At 46.9% G+C, this 16,409-nt stretch overlaps 1 protein-coding gene across 2 annotated transcripts in view; it reads right to left on the reverse strand.

Annotated features, from left to right (window-relative positions):
- LOC140399192 (carboxyl-terminal PDZ ligand of neuronal nitric oxide synthase protein) overlaps window positions 1–16,409 on the reverse strand; it is a 175,942-nt gene that overhangs the window by 23,311 nt on the left and 136,222 nt on the right. For both annotated transcript variants that reach the window (XM_072488538.1, XM_072488537.1), the window contains 2 exons: window positions 13,939–14,078; window positions 3,889–4,050 (listed from right to left, as the gene is read on the reverse strand). In XM_072488538.1, coding sequence (XP_072344639.1) covers window positions 3,889–4,050; window positions 13,939–14,078 — 302 coding nt within the window. The remainder of the gene's footprint in view (window positions 1–3,888; window positions 4,051–13,938; window positions 14,079–16,409) is intronic.

Genomic DNA, 16,409 nt, shown 5'->3' on the forward strand with positions numbered 1-16,409 from the left:
GGGGGAGGGGGGGATATGGGGGAGGGGGGATATGGGGGAGGGGGATATGGGGGAGGGGGATATGGGGGAGGGGGATATGGGGGAGAGGGATATGGGGAGGGGGGATATGGGGAAGGGGGGATATGGGGGAGGGGGGATATGGGGGAGGGGGGATATGGGGAGGGGGGATATGGGGGAGGGGGGATATGGGGGAGGCTCACCCTGCCTGCTCTGACGAGGTCGTTCACCTTCTTGTGGCACTGGGTGCCTGTCCGTGGTGTTAGGGCCACAGCGGTGACGGCCTCTGCCACCTCCCTCCACAGACGCCGGCTGTGGCGTGGGGCAACTCTGCGGCCGTGCCCGGGATACAGGGCGTCCCTCCTCTGCTCCACCGCGTCCAGGAGCGCCTCCACATCGCGTGACTCGAACCTCGGGGCTGAGCGACGGCCAGCCATCAAGTCGGGTGTTGCGGTCGGGTGTTGCGGTCGGGTGGGGGGGAGCAGCGCGGCCTTATGAGCCATCACGCCGTGCAGCGCGCATGACGCTGCACGGCGTGAACCACTGCGCAAGCGCGGATCCCGTTACGTCGTTGCTAGCCCATTTCGGGCCGCAGACTATCGGCCCATTTTTGTGACGTGACGCAAGTGGGATTTGCGCCGTTTTTTGCGCCGATCGGCGGAGTTTCCACCGATAACGGAGAATTTCGCCCCATGTGTCAGTTCATAAACCTAAAGGATAGACAATAATGAGGAGAGCTTTTGACCATCCCGATAGACACTCCTGCCTACTTCCCCTACTCCCAATACATCACCCAATTGCCTCTTTAATGATTGCCGTTTGTTGCCTTCACAACCCTACCCGAATTGTTTGACCATCTGCCCCATTGAACATTGTACTTCTCGAGTTGTTTCTAATAGTAAAATTATTCAGACCAAACAAACCATCCATTTTCAAAGGAAAATGGCAAGTCAAATTGGGTCAGTGGAAAGTACAATTGATCTGTTTTTTGTTGGTGTATTGCAGTAAGTCTTTGCTGACGGCTGCTGGGTTTGAATCCTCTTATCTCGATGATCCAGTGAAAGGAACATCAGAGCGGGTACGGCACAGGGTCAGCCTACAGCACCATCTCATGGCAATAATGTGCCAACACATACTCGGACAAAGTGCATTGCCCGCCGACATCCCTCACTGCAATAACCGGATAAACATATGCCACAAGGAATGGAGGTGTTTGGTTACTGGCTCCTTGTACAACTTCTATAAGGCAGCAGTGATGCTGACCTTGTCATTTGATCCAAAGTCCCATGGGGCCACTTTTGCACCAACAGTTTGCACGTGCAAGTGAAGAATTAAAGTCAAAAAGAGATCCTTGGAGCCAAAGCGGGAGATGCGTTGGGAGTATTCAAACTCTATTAGGAGCAGATTCTAGCTGAAGAACAATCACGTCGTGTCTGTTTATATAACATCTAATCCATTTAGTTGCTCTTTTAAGTGTACAAGTGCGTTACTTCTCATTTATGAAATGTGCACTGTAATGTTCCAAAATCTTTCTCCAACTTCATATTTTCAAAAATTCTGTTTGTTTCATTAATTCCCCCTGCACAACAGAACAGCAACATGGGCATTTCAGCTCCAATTGACTCCAGCTGACTTCTAAGCCACTTCCGAGCAGGTAACCCAAACCAATTATTTTTTATATTCATTCGAGGGGCGTGTGTGTCACTGGATAGGCCAGCATTTATTGCCCATCACGAAGAGCCCTCGCGAAGGTGGTGGTGAGCTGCTTTCTTGAACCTCTGCAGTCCACGTGGTGTAGGTACACCCACAGTGCTGTTAGGGAGGGCATTCCAGGATTTTGAGCCAGCGGCAGTGAAGGATCGGTCAATATATTTCCAAGTCAGGATGCTGGGTGGCTTGGAGGGAACGTTGCAAGTGGTGGGTATCTGCTGTCCCTGTCCTTCTAGCTGGTAAAGGCCACGGGTTTGGAAGGTACTGTCTCAGAGGCCATGGTGAGTTTCTGCCGTGCATCCTGTAAACGTTGCACACTGCTGCCGCTGTTCGCTGGCGGTGGAGGGAGTGAATGTTTGTGGAATGGGTGCCAAATAGCAGGCTTCCCACTCGGCGTGGTTCAATGTCAAAAGGCTCCAGGAACAAAGCCAGATTCCCACCTTCAAACAGTCACTCTGAAACCTAAGAGAGGCGAGTGTAGAGAGGGACTATCTCTGTCACATATCTCCTGTGAGATACTGTGTCAATCCTGTCACATTCTCACCAGTCTGCTAATGTGGCTTAGTCTGTTAGCATGAACGCTGCTGAATCACAAATTGGCCTAGCAGCAGCAGGCAGAGGGTGATGGTAGAAGGCTGTTTTTGTGACTGGAAGCCTGTGCCTAGTGGTGTTCCACAGGGATTAGTGCTGGATCCCTTGCTGTTTGTAGTGTACATTAATGATCTGGACATGAATGTAGGAGGTATGGTCAGTAAGTTTGCAGATGACACACGAGTTGGCAGTCTGGTAACTAGCCTTAGGTTACAGGATGATAAAGATGGGCTGTTTACATGGGCAGAAGAGTGGAAAATGGAATTTAACCATGAAAAGTGTGAGGTAATGCAGTTTGAGACGACTTACAAGTGAATAGACAATGAATGGTCGGACCCTAGGAAGTACAGAGATTCAGAGGGACCTTGGTGCGCATGTTCACCATCCCTGGAGGCAGCAGGACAGGTAGATAAGGTTGTTAAGGAGGCATGAAGGACACTTGCCTTTATTAGCTGAGGCATAGAATATATGAGCAGGGGGGTTATCATGGAGCTGTACAAAATGCTGGTTAGGCCCCAGCTGAAGTACTGTGTGCAGTTCTGGTCGACACACTACAAGAAGGATGTGATTACACTGAGGAGGGTGCAGAGGAGATTCACCAGGATATTGCCTGGGCTGGAGTTTTTCAGCTATCAAGACACTGGTTAGGCTGAGGTTGATTTTACTGGAGCAGAGAAGGCTGAGGGAAGACCTGATTGAGTGCATAAAATTATGAGGGACATAGATAGGATGGAAAGGAAGGAACATTTTCCATTACCAGAGGGGCAATAGCCAGGAGGCATAGACTTGAGGTGACTTAAGAGGGGATTTGAGGAAAAACCTTTTGACCTGGAGGGTGGTGGAAATTTGGAACTCACTGCCTGAGAGGGTTGCAGAGGCGGGAACCCTCACAACTTTGAAGAAGCATTTAGACGAGCACTTGGAATGCCATTGCCAAGGCGCCGGACCGAGTGCTGAAAAATGGGATTAGAGTAGATGGGTAATTGATGGCTGGCGTGGACGCGATCGGCCAAAAGGCCTCTTTGCGTGCTGTAAAAACTCTGTGACTCTATAAAGCACTCTGCTCCAGTGACTAAACGTCACCAGTGTAAACTCCAGCTCATGTAATAAGAGACTGTCAGTGGGAAGCAGGTGTTATAATGCTTTACAGAGAGCTCTTAAGATGAGGCACTGGAAGGGTCCAGGAAACGAGAAGAACTGAGCTGATAAACAGCTGGCGGTACACACAGAGAAACAGACTTTCTAAATAATTTAACTTTTTTTTTCCCAATGAAGGGGGAATTTAGCGTGGCCAATCAAACTACGTTGGAAAACGTTGGGTTGTGGGGGTGAGACCCACACAGACCCCGGGAGAATGCGCAAACTCCACACGGACAGTGACACGGGGCTGGGATCGAACCCGGGTCGTCGGCGCTGCGAGGCAGCAGTGCTAAGCACTGCACCACCGCACCGCCCTGGAGAAACGGACTTAAAACACTCTAAAATGAGATGTGATCTTCAGGCCTCGAATTATGTTTCTTTCAAATGGGTCAATGAGGATTGCGAATCTTCCCTTCGTTCCCTCCCCTGCCAGGGAGCGGAGAGACTAACCTGTGCCAAGGCCACCTGGGTCTGCTGTTGCTGCTGTAGGAGCTGGTGCTGGAGCAGCTGCAAGTGGTGCTGGGACGCCAGCGGGGTTGGGGAGGAGCACTGGCTGCTGGGAGATCGTGGCAGCTGGGTCGACAAAGCAAGAGGCGTCCCGTTCTCAGAATCCTAGAAAGGAAACAAACCAAGAACACTCCAGTTGACACCATCGATTTCAAACAAAATACATTAAAGTCAAAATTACCTAAATAAAATTCTCTGTCTACAGATATCCTCTTCTCCTTGACTTCCGAGGACATGTCCTCTCTGCCGGCATGGCAACTCATCTTCCTGTGTACCCAAGAGTGCCAGTGAGCTCATGCAATGCTCCATCAATACCTTCACTGGCAGTCAATAAGATGTGCATTGAGCTGTGCAGCATGCTTTTGCAATTAGATTTCAGGTTCTAAGAAGACGAAATGCAACAGGGTAATCAGATGGAAAAGTGGATGTGTCAGTCGGCCTCCCTGGATTTGTTCCTGTTACAATTCAATCACACCAACCTAAAGGGATTGTCACAGAGAGCCGCTGTGTTGTGATGTGATGTGCACCGCCTGAAAGGATGATGATGGAGGCACACTCACTGGGAAAGGGAATAGGATGCATACTTGAAAAGAAGGAATTTGTTCCTTTGAACAAAAAACAAAGTTTTGGTTGGCATCAGCAGAGCTGCTGGAGGACCCCCAAGTGGGGAAGGCCTAAATATTGGTAGTGGATCCTCTGAAAGAGCAACCCTCCTGAGGCCAGCTCCCCTGCCCTACCACCCCCGTAACCCCACCTAAACTACACATCCTTGGACAGCAAGGGGCAATTTAGAGTGGCCAATCCACCTAACCTGCACATCTTTGGACTGTGGGAGGAAACCGGAGCACCCGGAGGAAACTCATGCGGACACGGGGAGAACGTGCAAACGTCACACCGAGGCCGAAATTGAACCCGGGTTCCTGGCGCTGTGAGGCAGCAGTGCTAACCACTGTGCCACCGTGCCGATTCTTGGCACATGGACCTGATCCAATCAATTGAATTTCCTGAGGAAATATTCTGCAGAGTTGTTTCCAGAGTGTGCCCCAAATTCCAATTCCAGAATCCGTGTCTAACCCTTTATTGTCCATTGGAATTCCACGGTTCTAAATTGAACGTCTGTTTAATGGACACATATGGGTACCATCTGTACGGGTACACCTCAATAAGGGAGAGGAATTTCTGTGCACTGAATATTGAAGGTGGGGTGGGGGTATGATCCATACATTGTAGGACAGATTTTCTAAATTCTCACCCCCATTGGCCCATGGATAATCACAGCGCTGAAATATTAATGTAGGTTCTAAGGATCTGCAATAAACTGTTGGTGAAACCATTACAGTAATAAACTGCACAGACATTATTGATCTAATAGAGTACAAAGCAAGTTAATCTTCCTCTCTAATTAGTCTGTGATGTACATGGCCTGCATGATGTCTGGTTCACTTTGTCTGGATGGTTGCCACTGCAACAACATTCAAGGTGAGAAACTCAACCCTAGCCAGGAGAAAGCAGTCTGCTTGACTACCCTGTCAAGTCCCCTCAGGATCCTACATGTTTCAGTAAGATCATCTCTCATTCTTCTAAACTCTAATAGGTACAGGCCCTAACTGTTCAACCTTTCTTCATAAGATAGGCCCTCATCCCAGGAACGAGATGAGGGAACTGCAATCTCGACAAAGGCAATCAGCAGGTACTCCATTTCTTCCAAGTTCCCCTCCAATGAAGTGAAAAACCGTTCTGGCTTGGAAATACGTCAGCTGTCCTGCATCGTTCCCGGATCAATTTTCTGGAATGCTCTTCCTACCAGCAGTGTGGGAGTAACTTCACCACACACACTGCATGGATCAAAATACAGGGGCACCGCCAACCTCGCAGGGAAATTAGAAATGGGCAATAAATGCTGGCCATCCCAATTTATTATGGGCCAGGGTTTATAGAAAACCAAAGTACACCATGGAGTTCACCTGACCCACAACTTCTATTAGGTTTTGGTCATGGGGAGCACAAGGGCCCACTTTACAGGTGTGATGCAACGGAGAGCTAAAAGTATTTTTAAACAAAATCAATGTTTATTCTATGAATCCAGTTAACATTTTATAAACACACAGTAAACGGTTTGTCAACTACCAACGCTGACCACCACCCCCCAAAAGATACAGTACTCTATAGATAACCCTTAATAACTTCCCAAACAACATCCATAAGTTAAACCCTTTTTAAATAAAGACAGCAGGTTTAAAATCTCTACATAAACAGGTATTACTTTGAAATCATCAAGTGATTTGGAGACATTCTTTTGATTGCAGAGAGAGATTAACATCTTCTTGCTGTGAATGCAGCTCTCCAACTCTGAAAACAAAACTAAACACACTGTAGCTGCCAGCTCAAAACAAAAGTAAAAGCCAGACAGACAGCCCAGTTCCACCCACACACTGACATCACTGCAGCTATTTGATAAACACCCATTTCTTAAAGGTACATCCACCTGACAATGCCAGTCACGTTCACATCGAGGCACAGAGTTTTAAAAAGCAATTAAATGGTTTATTCAGAAAAGCCTATTCTTTACCATAGTAATTTATTAGTGATTTTCAGCCCCACTCTCTTCTCTGTCCGTGCTCCATACACACCAATGGTGGGATTTCCCAGTCCCGTCCTGCCGAAAGTGAACAGGCCCTTTGCTGGTTTTGTCAAATCTCCTGTCGCATCCGTCACGATTCTGTGGCAGGCGACTCTGGGCTGCCCCCAAGTTATTAACAAACACATTTCACGAATCCCAACTGCCTAGTCCCTAGCTCGCCATTAAAAACAATTCTTCGGAACCACTGATCTGTTTGAAAACACCCACTCGTCCCTTATCTACAGTCGAACCTTTATTCCTTTCATGGTTGATCTCCTTGGTATACACCTCCAGCTTCACCCTTTCAAGTTTAGAGGGTACATGTATGAGTGGAACAAAACTAGTTGAACCATCCATCACCAGGGTTATCGGCAGCACGGTGGCACAGTGGTTAGCACCGCTGCCTCACAGCGCCAGGGACCCGAGTTCGAATCCAACCTCGGGTGATCGACTGTGTGGCGTTTGCACGTTTTCCCCGTGTCTACGTGGGTTTCCTCCGGGTGCTCCGGTTTCCTCCCACAGTCCAAAGATGTGAAGGTCAGGCGGATTGGCCATGATAAATTGTCCCTTAGTGTCCAGAGGTTAGGTGGGATTTTAGGGATAGGGTGGGGTGATTGGGCCTTGGTAGGGTGCTCTTTCAAAGGGTCGGTGCATATCCGGTGGGCCGAATGGCCTCCTTCTGCACTGAAGGGATTTTGTGATTTATGTGCTTCTTATTCTCACTCTCAAAACTTATCACTATTACAGAATCATCTGGAACCCAGACATAACCCGTAGTTTCTTTTCCCTGCTGCTAACCATCTCTCCACCCCCATTTCCTCATGGAGTTCATGGATATTGAGACCATCTGATCAAGCAGGCCCCCAAACTCCCAAACCTCCCCAAGCCATAATCCCCAACTGTTCTTCTCTAGTTCCAGCTTCCCTCGTACTGCATCTGAGCCCCACCTTTTGAGGGTGACAGTCAAAGAGCAGTCACCCTCCACGACTGCTCTTCCGCTGTCAGACCATTTGTGACGAGGTCGGCCTTAATATCCTCTATTTTTGGGTGGAGGGTCTGGTGGGGTGGGCCCTCATGGGTGGGTTTTGTTAGTTGCCATGTTTCACATGGGCCTAGCTTTAAGGGGTTCTTGGATTGGGGGGGGGGGCGTTAATGGTAATCTTAGGGGCTAGTTCTTCCATCTCTTAATTATTGCGGTGGCGCTGGGCTAGGCCAGGCCCAGTGTCGCAGTCATTGGCCTGCTCCTCCTCGGGTGGCGGCACCTCCTTTGTGAGTGCCGTGGGGGTTCCTGGGGTGGGTGATCCCCATTCGGAGAGATGTTGAGGTGGGGTGGGTCTGAAGGTGGAGCCCAGTCTTTATCCTTGGTTAATTCCTCCCGAGGGTCAAGCGGGCCCACATGGCGGTTGGTTACCGGTCTTTGTTTTGTCCTAATATGGGGGATGCAAGGGTTCTGACAGTTCTTGGCCATCCTCATTTTTTCTTTGGGCTTGGCGAGGAGGAGCATTCAATGTTGGGAGGTGGGCTTTGGTGATGGACAATAGATATCGATTCACGTTGGTTTTTGGGTGGCCGGGGGGGGGGGGGGGGGGGGGGGTCATGTAGTTCCGGAGGAGATCAGACCTGCCCTCCCTCCCAGGGCACCCCCCAGTTTGGGTGCTGGTCTGAGGGCCCTCCCATCCTCGTGTGGGTTCTCCCCCCATCTCTTCGACTGGAATCAGGCTATTTTCCTCGAGTCCCGGGTCTTGATTCCAAGGTTGCCTTTTGCCCTCTTGGGGGCGGTGTTGGTGTTTTGATGATGTGTTTTGTCTTTGGTCCTGGGGCTGGGAAATGGGGTTTGATTCTTCACTCTTAGCTCTTGCTCTCTTTTACTTTCTCTGTAGCTGACCCTGGGTCTGGTTGTGCTCGGTCCTCTCCTTGAATTTGTCCTCGTCGTTTGCCATCCTGAACGTGAGGGTGGCCGCCCGTTCCGGGCTGGGTTTGGGGAAGAGTTCAACTTGCGGTGTAGGAGTTCGCCAAATTCCCCTTAGCACTGGATTCTCGGCTGTTATTTTCCTTCTTCTGTTTTTAAGCTATGGGTGTGATCTCGGTCTAAATTGTTGCCTGTATCTTGTCCAGGTGCAGACGGGTCATTTATCCGTGATGGGAACCTGTTGGGGATTTTGTCCCTGATTTATCCTGTCTTGTTGTTCCTAACGCTGTGATGGCTGTTGTTCTGGGCCGTGCCTGTTGTACATTGACACTTCCAGCTGCCTTTTTTGCCGTTGTTTGTTTTGTGCGAATTTGTGTAAAAATTTTAATACTCCAATAAGTAGACTTAAAAATAAAGAAGAAATCGGTGCTTTCTGCATGTGGAGGTTTTATAATAATGGTGTGTAATGAAAATTCAATCACACCGTTTATAGGAACTTGCTGGATTTGTACATTAAACCTGCCACAGGAAGTTAGGGTTGGAATATTAGAGTGTTCTTGATGTGATAATTGTTAATGCAATGCAAATCCACCCCTCTGGCCCAAAAGAGGGAACAATTGAAACTGTTCAATCTTATTTTGCGGGCGGCACGATGGCGCAGTGGTTAGCACTGCTGCCTTACGGTGCTGAGGAGCCGGGTTCGATCCCGGCCCCAGGTCACTATCCGTGTGGAGTTTGCGCATCCTCCCTGTGTCTGCGTTGGTGTCACCCCCACGAACCCAAAGATGTGCAGGGTAGGTGGATTGGCCACGCCAAATTGCCCCTTAATTGGGAAATAAAAAAGAATTGGGCACTCTACATTTATAATTTTAAAAAAGAATCCCATTTTACATGGAATTGATTGTTGTTTCAAGGTTTCAACAATGCCAAATTAAAATGTTTAACCTTTTTGTCTTATTTTCCTTTCTGTCACTTTGCTCCCTCTCTCTCAATCTAATCTTTCTTTCCCTCTCGTTATTTCTCTGCCTGTAACGAATTTGAAATTGAATTCACTGCCTTTAATTCACCTTCTTCACCCTCCCTCTGCTTCATTTCACAACTTCAAATCCTGGATCTTGTTGGCTGCTTTACTGCTGGACAAGGTGCACAAAGGCCCTGTTTTGCACAGCCATCTTTGGTGCATGAAGTACCCCCAAGCTATACTAGCTCATCGGGCATCTCTGGTACCCAGAATACATGTTATGGGGCCAATTTAAGAACCACACTCAGAAACCGGCCTTTGCTAGGCAGAGCAAGCACAGTTTTATAGTTTCTTCTGTGGCCTAAGCCACCAGTCTTCACACGATCATAAATTGGAGTTCTACCACCGGCTCCACAGCATTATTGCAGGCCGCTGCTACTGGCCCACGCCCAATCCCTTCCCCATCCAAGGGCTTATTTGAGGGTCGCTGCTTGTGCGATTGCTCAAATTAAACTCCACAGACTGGCAAACTGCCCAACAGGCACCTGCGGCTCACCAGAGCCCAAATATGGATGAGTTTAGTGACCGAGACACCTGGGGTGCAGTTCGAGCTCATTGCTTATTCCACAACCCAAAGACGGGCCTGAAGTAGTTTGTAGGCCAATGCATAACTTCACCCTGAAAATGTAGATTTGTGGCACTTTGATGATACCAAGTTCAATTGGTAAATAAGCAATGGAGGCAGCGGGTGGGTTCATAAGAACATAAGAACTAGGAGCAGGAGTAGGCCATCTGGCCCCTCGAGCCTGCTCCATTCAATGAGATCATGGCTGATCTTTTGTGGACTTAGCTCCACTTTCCGTCCCGAACACCATAACCCTTAATCCCTTTATTCTTCAACAAACTATCTATTTTTATCTTAAAAACATTTAATGAAGGAGCCTCTACTGCTTCACTGGGCAAGGAATTCCATAGATTCACAACCCTTTGGGTGAAGAAGTTCCTCCTAAACTCAGTCCTAAATCTACTTCCCCTTATTTTGAGGCTATGCCCCCTAGTTCTGCTTTCACCCGCTAGTGGAAACAACCTGTCCGCATCTATCCTATCTATTCCCTTCATAATTTTATATGTTTCTATATTCTTCTAAATTCCAATGAGTACAGTCCCAGTCTACGGAACCTCTCCTCGTAATCCAACCCCTTCAGCTCTGGGGTTAACCTAGTGAATCTCCTCTGCACACCCTCCAGCGCCAGTACGTCCTTTCTCAAGTAAGGAGACCAAAACTGAACACAATACTCCAGGTGTGGCCTCACTAACACCTTATACAATTGCAGCATAACCTCCCTAGTCTTAAACTCCATCCCTCTAGCAATGAAGGACAAAATTCCATTTGCCTTCTTAATCACCTGTTGCACCTGTAAACCAACTTTTTGCGATCATGCACTAGCACACCCAGGTCTCTCTGCACAGCAGCCTGTTTTAATATTTTATCATTTAAATAATAATCCCTTTTGCTGTTATTCCTACCAAAATGGATAACCTCACATTTGTCAACATTGTATTCCATCTGCCAGACCCTAGCCCATTCACATAGCCTCTCCAAATCCCTCTGCAGACTTCCAGTATCCTCTGCACTTTTTGCTTTACCACTCATCTTAGTGTTGTCTGCAAACTTGGACACATTGCCCTTGGTTCCCAGCTCCAAATCATCTATGTAAGTTGTGACCAATTGTGGGCCCAACACTGATCCCTGAGGGACACCACTAGCTACTGATTGCCAACCAGTGAAACATCCATTAATCCCCACTCTTTGCTTTCTATTAATTAACCAATCCTCTATCCATGCTACTACTTTCCCCTTAATGCCATGCATCTTTATTTTTTGCAACAACCTTTTGTGTGGCACCTTGTCAAAGGCTTTCTGGAAGTCCAGATATACCACATCCATTGGCTCCCCGTTATCTACCGCACTGGTAATGTCCTCAAAAAATTCCACTAAATTAGTTAGACACGACCTGCCCTTTATGAACCCATGCTGCGTCTGCCCAATGGGACAATTTCCATCCAGATGCCTTGCTATTTCTTCCTTGATGATAGATTCCAGCATCTTCCCTACTACCGAAGTTAAGCTCACTGGCCTATAATTACCCGCTTTCTGCCTACCTCCTTTTTTAAACAGTGGTGTCATGTTTGCTAATTTCCAATCCGCCGGGACCACCCCAGAGTCGAGTGAATTTTGGTAAATTATCACTAGTGCATTTGCAAGTTCCCTAGCTATCTCTTTTAGCACTCTGGGATGCATTCCATCAGGGCCAGGAGACTTGTCTACCTTTAGCCCCATTAGCTTGCCCATCACTACCTCCTTAGTGATAACAATCCTCTCAAGGTCCTCACCTGTCATAGTCTCATTTCCATCAGTCACTGGCATGTTATTTGTGTCTTCCACTGTGAAGACCGACCCAAAAAACCTGTTCAGTTCCTCAGCCATTTCCTCATCTCCCATTATTAAATCTCCTTTCTCATCCTCTAAAGGACCAATATTTACCTTAGCCACTCTTTTTTGTTATCTATATTTGCAGAAACTTTTACTATCTGTTTTTATATTCTGAGCAAATTTACTCTCATTATCTATCTTACTCTTCTTTATAGCTTTTTTTAGTAGCTTTCTGTTGCCCCCTAAAGATTTCCCAGTCCTCGAGTCTCCCACTAATCTTTGCTAATTTGTATGTTTTTTCCTTCAATTTGATACTCTCCCTTATTTCCTTAGATATCCACGGTCGATTTTCCCTCTTTCTACAGTCCTTCCTTTTTGTTGGTATAAACCTTTGCTGAGCACTGTGAAAAATCACCTGGAAGGTTCTCCACTGTTCCTCAACTGTTTCACCATAAAGACTTTGCTCCCAGTCTACCTTAGCTAGTTCTTCTCTCATCCCATTGTAATCTCCTTTGTTTAAGCACAAAACACTAGTGTTTGATTTTACCTTCTCACCCTCCATCTGTATTTTAAATTCCACCATATTGTGATCGCTCCTTCCGAGAGGATCCCTAACTATGAGATCCTGAATCAATCCTGTCTCATTAACAGGACCAGATCTAGGACTGCTTGTTCCCTCGTAGGTTCCATTATATACTGTTCTAGGAAACTATCGCGGATACATTCTATAAACTCCTCCTCAAGGCTGCCTTGACCGACCTGGTGAAACCAATCGACATGGAGATTAAAATCCCCCATGATAACTGCTGTACCATTTCTACATGCATCAGTTATTTCTTTGTTTATTGCCTGCCCCACCATAATGTTACTATTTGGTGGCCTATCGACTACTCTTATCAGTGACCTTTTCGCCTTACTATTCCTGATTTCCACCCAAATGGATTCAACCTTATCCTCCATAGCACCGATGTCATCCCTTACTATTGCCCGGATGTCATCCTTAAATAACAGAGCTACACCACCTCCCTTACCATCCACTCTGTCCTTCCGAATAGTTTGATACCCTCGGATATTTAACTCCCAGTCGTGACCATCCTTTAACCATGTTTCAGTAATGGCCACTAAATCATAGTCATTCATGATGATTTGCGCCATCTATTCATTTACCTTATTCCGAATACTACGAGCATTCAGGTAAAGTACACTTATGTTGGCTTTTTTACCTCTGTTCTGAATCTTAACACCTCAATCAGTAACCTCTCCTAAGTTATATTTCCTCTTAACGTTTCTTATTCATTCAAAAGTTAGTTATCAATTAGGCCAAACAGCTTGGTGCACAATCAATTTAAGAGCCTATGGACATTGTGATTCTGAACATTTAGCGTTTCAGGGATTTTCTTTCTGCACATTTATAAATGGCTGCTTTTATTAAGGGCCCCACCCCAAGTATAGCACATCAATTTGTTCCTTAAAGTCCCCAAATTTAGCTGACTGGAAAAGACTTTTCCTGATTGGTGAATTATGAATAAGCCATGAAAGAGCCTTTGGAAGCCCACTTGGCTCATGAACTTTAAACAGATGAATGTCCAAACCTGTAGAAATCGGGCGAACACATAAATGCAGAGGCAGGAATTGGCAAGAAGGTTTGGGATCAAAGGAGCCTGCAGGGTGCCTCTCTGACACCCTGCTTTAGGATATGTATTTGAATTCACTGTATTCTTTCTTGCTTTGAGACTTTGGTGCATTAATAACGCAGTCTCCAGACAAAAGAACAAAGAACAAAGAAAAGTACAGCACAGGAACAGGCCCTTCGGCCCTCCAAGCCTGCGCCGACCATGAACTAAAATCTTTTACACATCCGGGGTCCGTATCCCTCTATTCACATCTTGTCTGTCACCGGGGCAATGCAGTGGTGTGCGGCTAATTGTGAGAAGACAGTTAACAACATTACATTAGCTTGGTAGTGTTTGAACTTTCAGTCCTATGAACGGAGAACTCCAGTTCCAATATGATTCAAAGCAAACGACAACAATAACTATATCCTAATTCAGCCTGCTTAATCAAAGTACCTGATAATTTATTTCCTTATGGGTTTGTGTTGAATTAATGATTTCCAGATCAATCTCATCACATGGTAAATCCCTGGTGCGACAGGATTTCACACCCTTGTCCATTGTCCCGTTCTGTTCTGCTCCAGGTAACTGGTGACCTGTTTGAAGAAAGTGGGAAGGTTAGACTGCTGAAGGGGCTGAAGCCAGTTCTGAGCACTGGATACACTTCCAGCAACAACTACCGCTGCTGAATACATAGAGATACATGGAGTCTAAAGCACAGAATCCCCAGTGGTCCATGCTAGTGTTTATGTTCCACATCAGCCTCCCATTTTTCTTGATCTCACCACATATCCTCCCGTCTCTTTCTCCATTATGCATTTATTTCACTTGCCCTTCAGTATACCTGTTGTATTCGCCTCAACTACTTCTTGAGGTAGCAAGTTCCACATTCAAACTACTCACTGGGTTAAAGGGGTTCCTCTTGAATTTCTTACTGAATTTAGTACTGATTACCTTTAGTTTTGGGCCACCCTACAAGTGGAAACATCTTCTGTACGCCTACCCTATAAAACCCTTTTGTTACCTTAAAGGTCACTCCTTGGTCTTTTTCTTTTGTAGAGTAAAAAAGCTCCAGCATGTTCAGTCTTTCCTGATAGTTAAAACCTCTCAGTTATGAGATCATCCTTGAAAATAATTTTTTTATTGCTTCTCCAGTGCCACTATGTTCTTTTGTGATGAATCTAGGTATTTCAGATATATCGTATTACATGTGTTTGGTGCAGTAAGGGTTAAAAGCCTGTTAGCGTGTGTGTGACTGCTGAAGTTGTGTTGTTAAAAATCCTGGTTTACAAATCCAGCAGACACTCTAGCTACAGAAGTGCAATTAAAGCATCGTAAAAATGAAATCATCTTTCATTCCAACCATGTATATTGTTTACCTGAAGTAGGGTTAATGGAATTTTGTTTATACAAAGAAGGTTCCCTGGGGAGTAGATAATTAGAGACATGGGGCTGGATTCTCCGTTTCATGGACTAAGTGTTGACGCCAGCGTAGCATGTGTGGTCTTTTACGACCAAAGATTCTGCGTGAAACCCTCCCCAATTCCAGGACTGGTGAGGGGCTAGACGTGGCGCCGTGTGAAACACCTGGCTCCCACGCCAGAAACGGCCAGAGAATGGCCGGTCCCTGACCGCTCATGCACACGGCTGATGACCTGCAGCCGTCGCGCCATACAACATGGCGCCGGCCGTGCGTGGACCCGATCCGTGATCCCACAGCTCACCCCCTGGCCGCCCCCTACCAGTTCCCTCAACCCTTGTGGAAGCCACCCACCCCCTCCCCCCGGCCAGCAGCACGCACCCGGCCGAATGTGGCAGTGTTGGACCCATTCCGCAGCCGCCACGCCGGGTTCCCGCACAGCTGAGACCACACGTGTCCCACGCCGTCGGGAACCTGGCCTATTGGGGGCGGAGCATCATGGGAGGGCCGGCCAATGATGTGCCACCACCCTTGCAATGGCGCGAGACGCAATGACGCCATTTCCGAGACGGCGGAGCATGGCTGACGGGAGTCAAACTGGCGCCGGCCCTGATTTGGACGTCGGAGTTAATTCTCCGACTGATCGCCGATTACGATATCGTCATCGGGCAACGGAGAATCCCGCCCATTGTGTTTACCTTTAGTAAGATGATGTAGTTAATGGGAGAGGCCAGGGGCTGAAACAGTCAAGTGTTGAGTTTCAGTTCAGTTAAAGATTTGTCTGTGAACAGACTGACAGTTTTTCTCGAATAAGTTTAGTTGAAAAGATTTTGCTTGTGAACAGAACAGCAGTTTCTGAAAAGGCTGGCAGGTTAAACAATAGTTTGACACCGGTAAGAATCGGCAAGTTGGTTTCCTGAAGGATCTCTCCCTCAAAGTGGTTTAGCCAAGACATCTCTTTACAGCAAGCTTTCCTGGGTTAGTTAACTGTATTTAAAAGTGGATTTTGACCTGAGATGGATTTTCTTGAGTGGAGATAAAAGGTAGCAGCTAGGATTTTGTATTTCATTGTCATTGTTAAGCATTTTTAACTGGTAATTGTAAGCTATTTTCTTTATGATGTTTTAAAAAATTTTTAGAGTACCCAATTATTTTTTCCAATTAAAGGGCAATTTAGCATGGCCAATCCACCTAACCTGCACACCTTTTGGGTTGTGGGGGAAAAACCCACGCAGACACGGGGAAAACGTACAAACCCTACACAGACAGTGACCCAGGGCCGAGATTCGAACCCGGGTTCTCAGCGCCGTGTGTCAGCAATGCTAACCACTGTGCCACTGTGCTGCCCCAAGAAATTGAAGTGCCCAACGTGGGGCTCGAACCCACAACTCTGGGATTAAGAGTCCCATGCTCTACCGACTAGCTAGGCTTTCTTTATGATGTTAACCTCAGTAATAAAGTTTGTTTAATATACCATATCCCTATTTGTGTGTGTAGTCACTTCTGG

The sequence above is a fragment of the Scyliorhinus torazame genome, chromosome 22 (genome assembly GCF_047496885.1).
Source record: "Scyliorhinus torazame isolate Kashiwa2021f chromosome 22, sScyTor2.1, whole genome shotgun sequence".
Classification (NCBI taxonomy): Eukaryota; Metazoa; Chordata; class Chondrichthyes; order Carcharhiniformes; family Scyliorhinidae; genus Scyliorhinus; species Scyliorhinus torazame.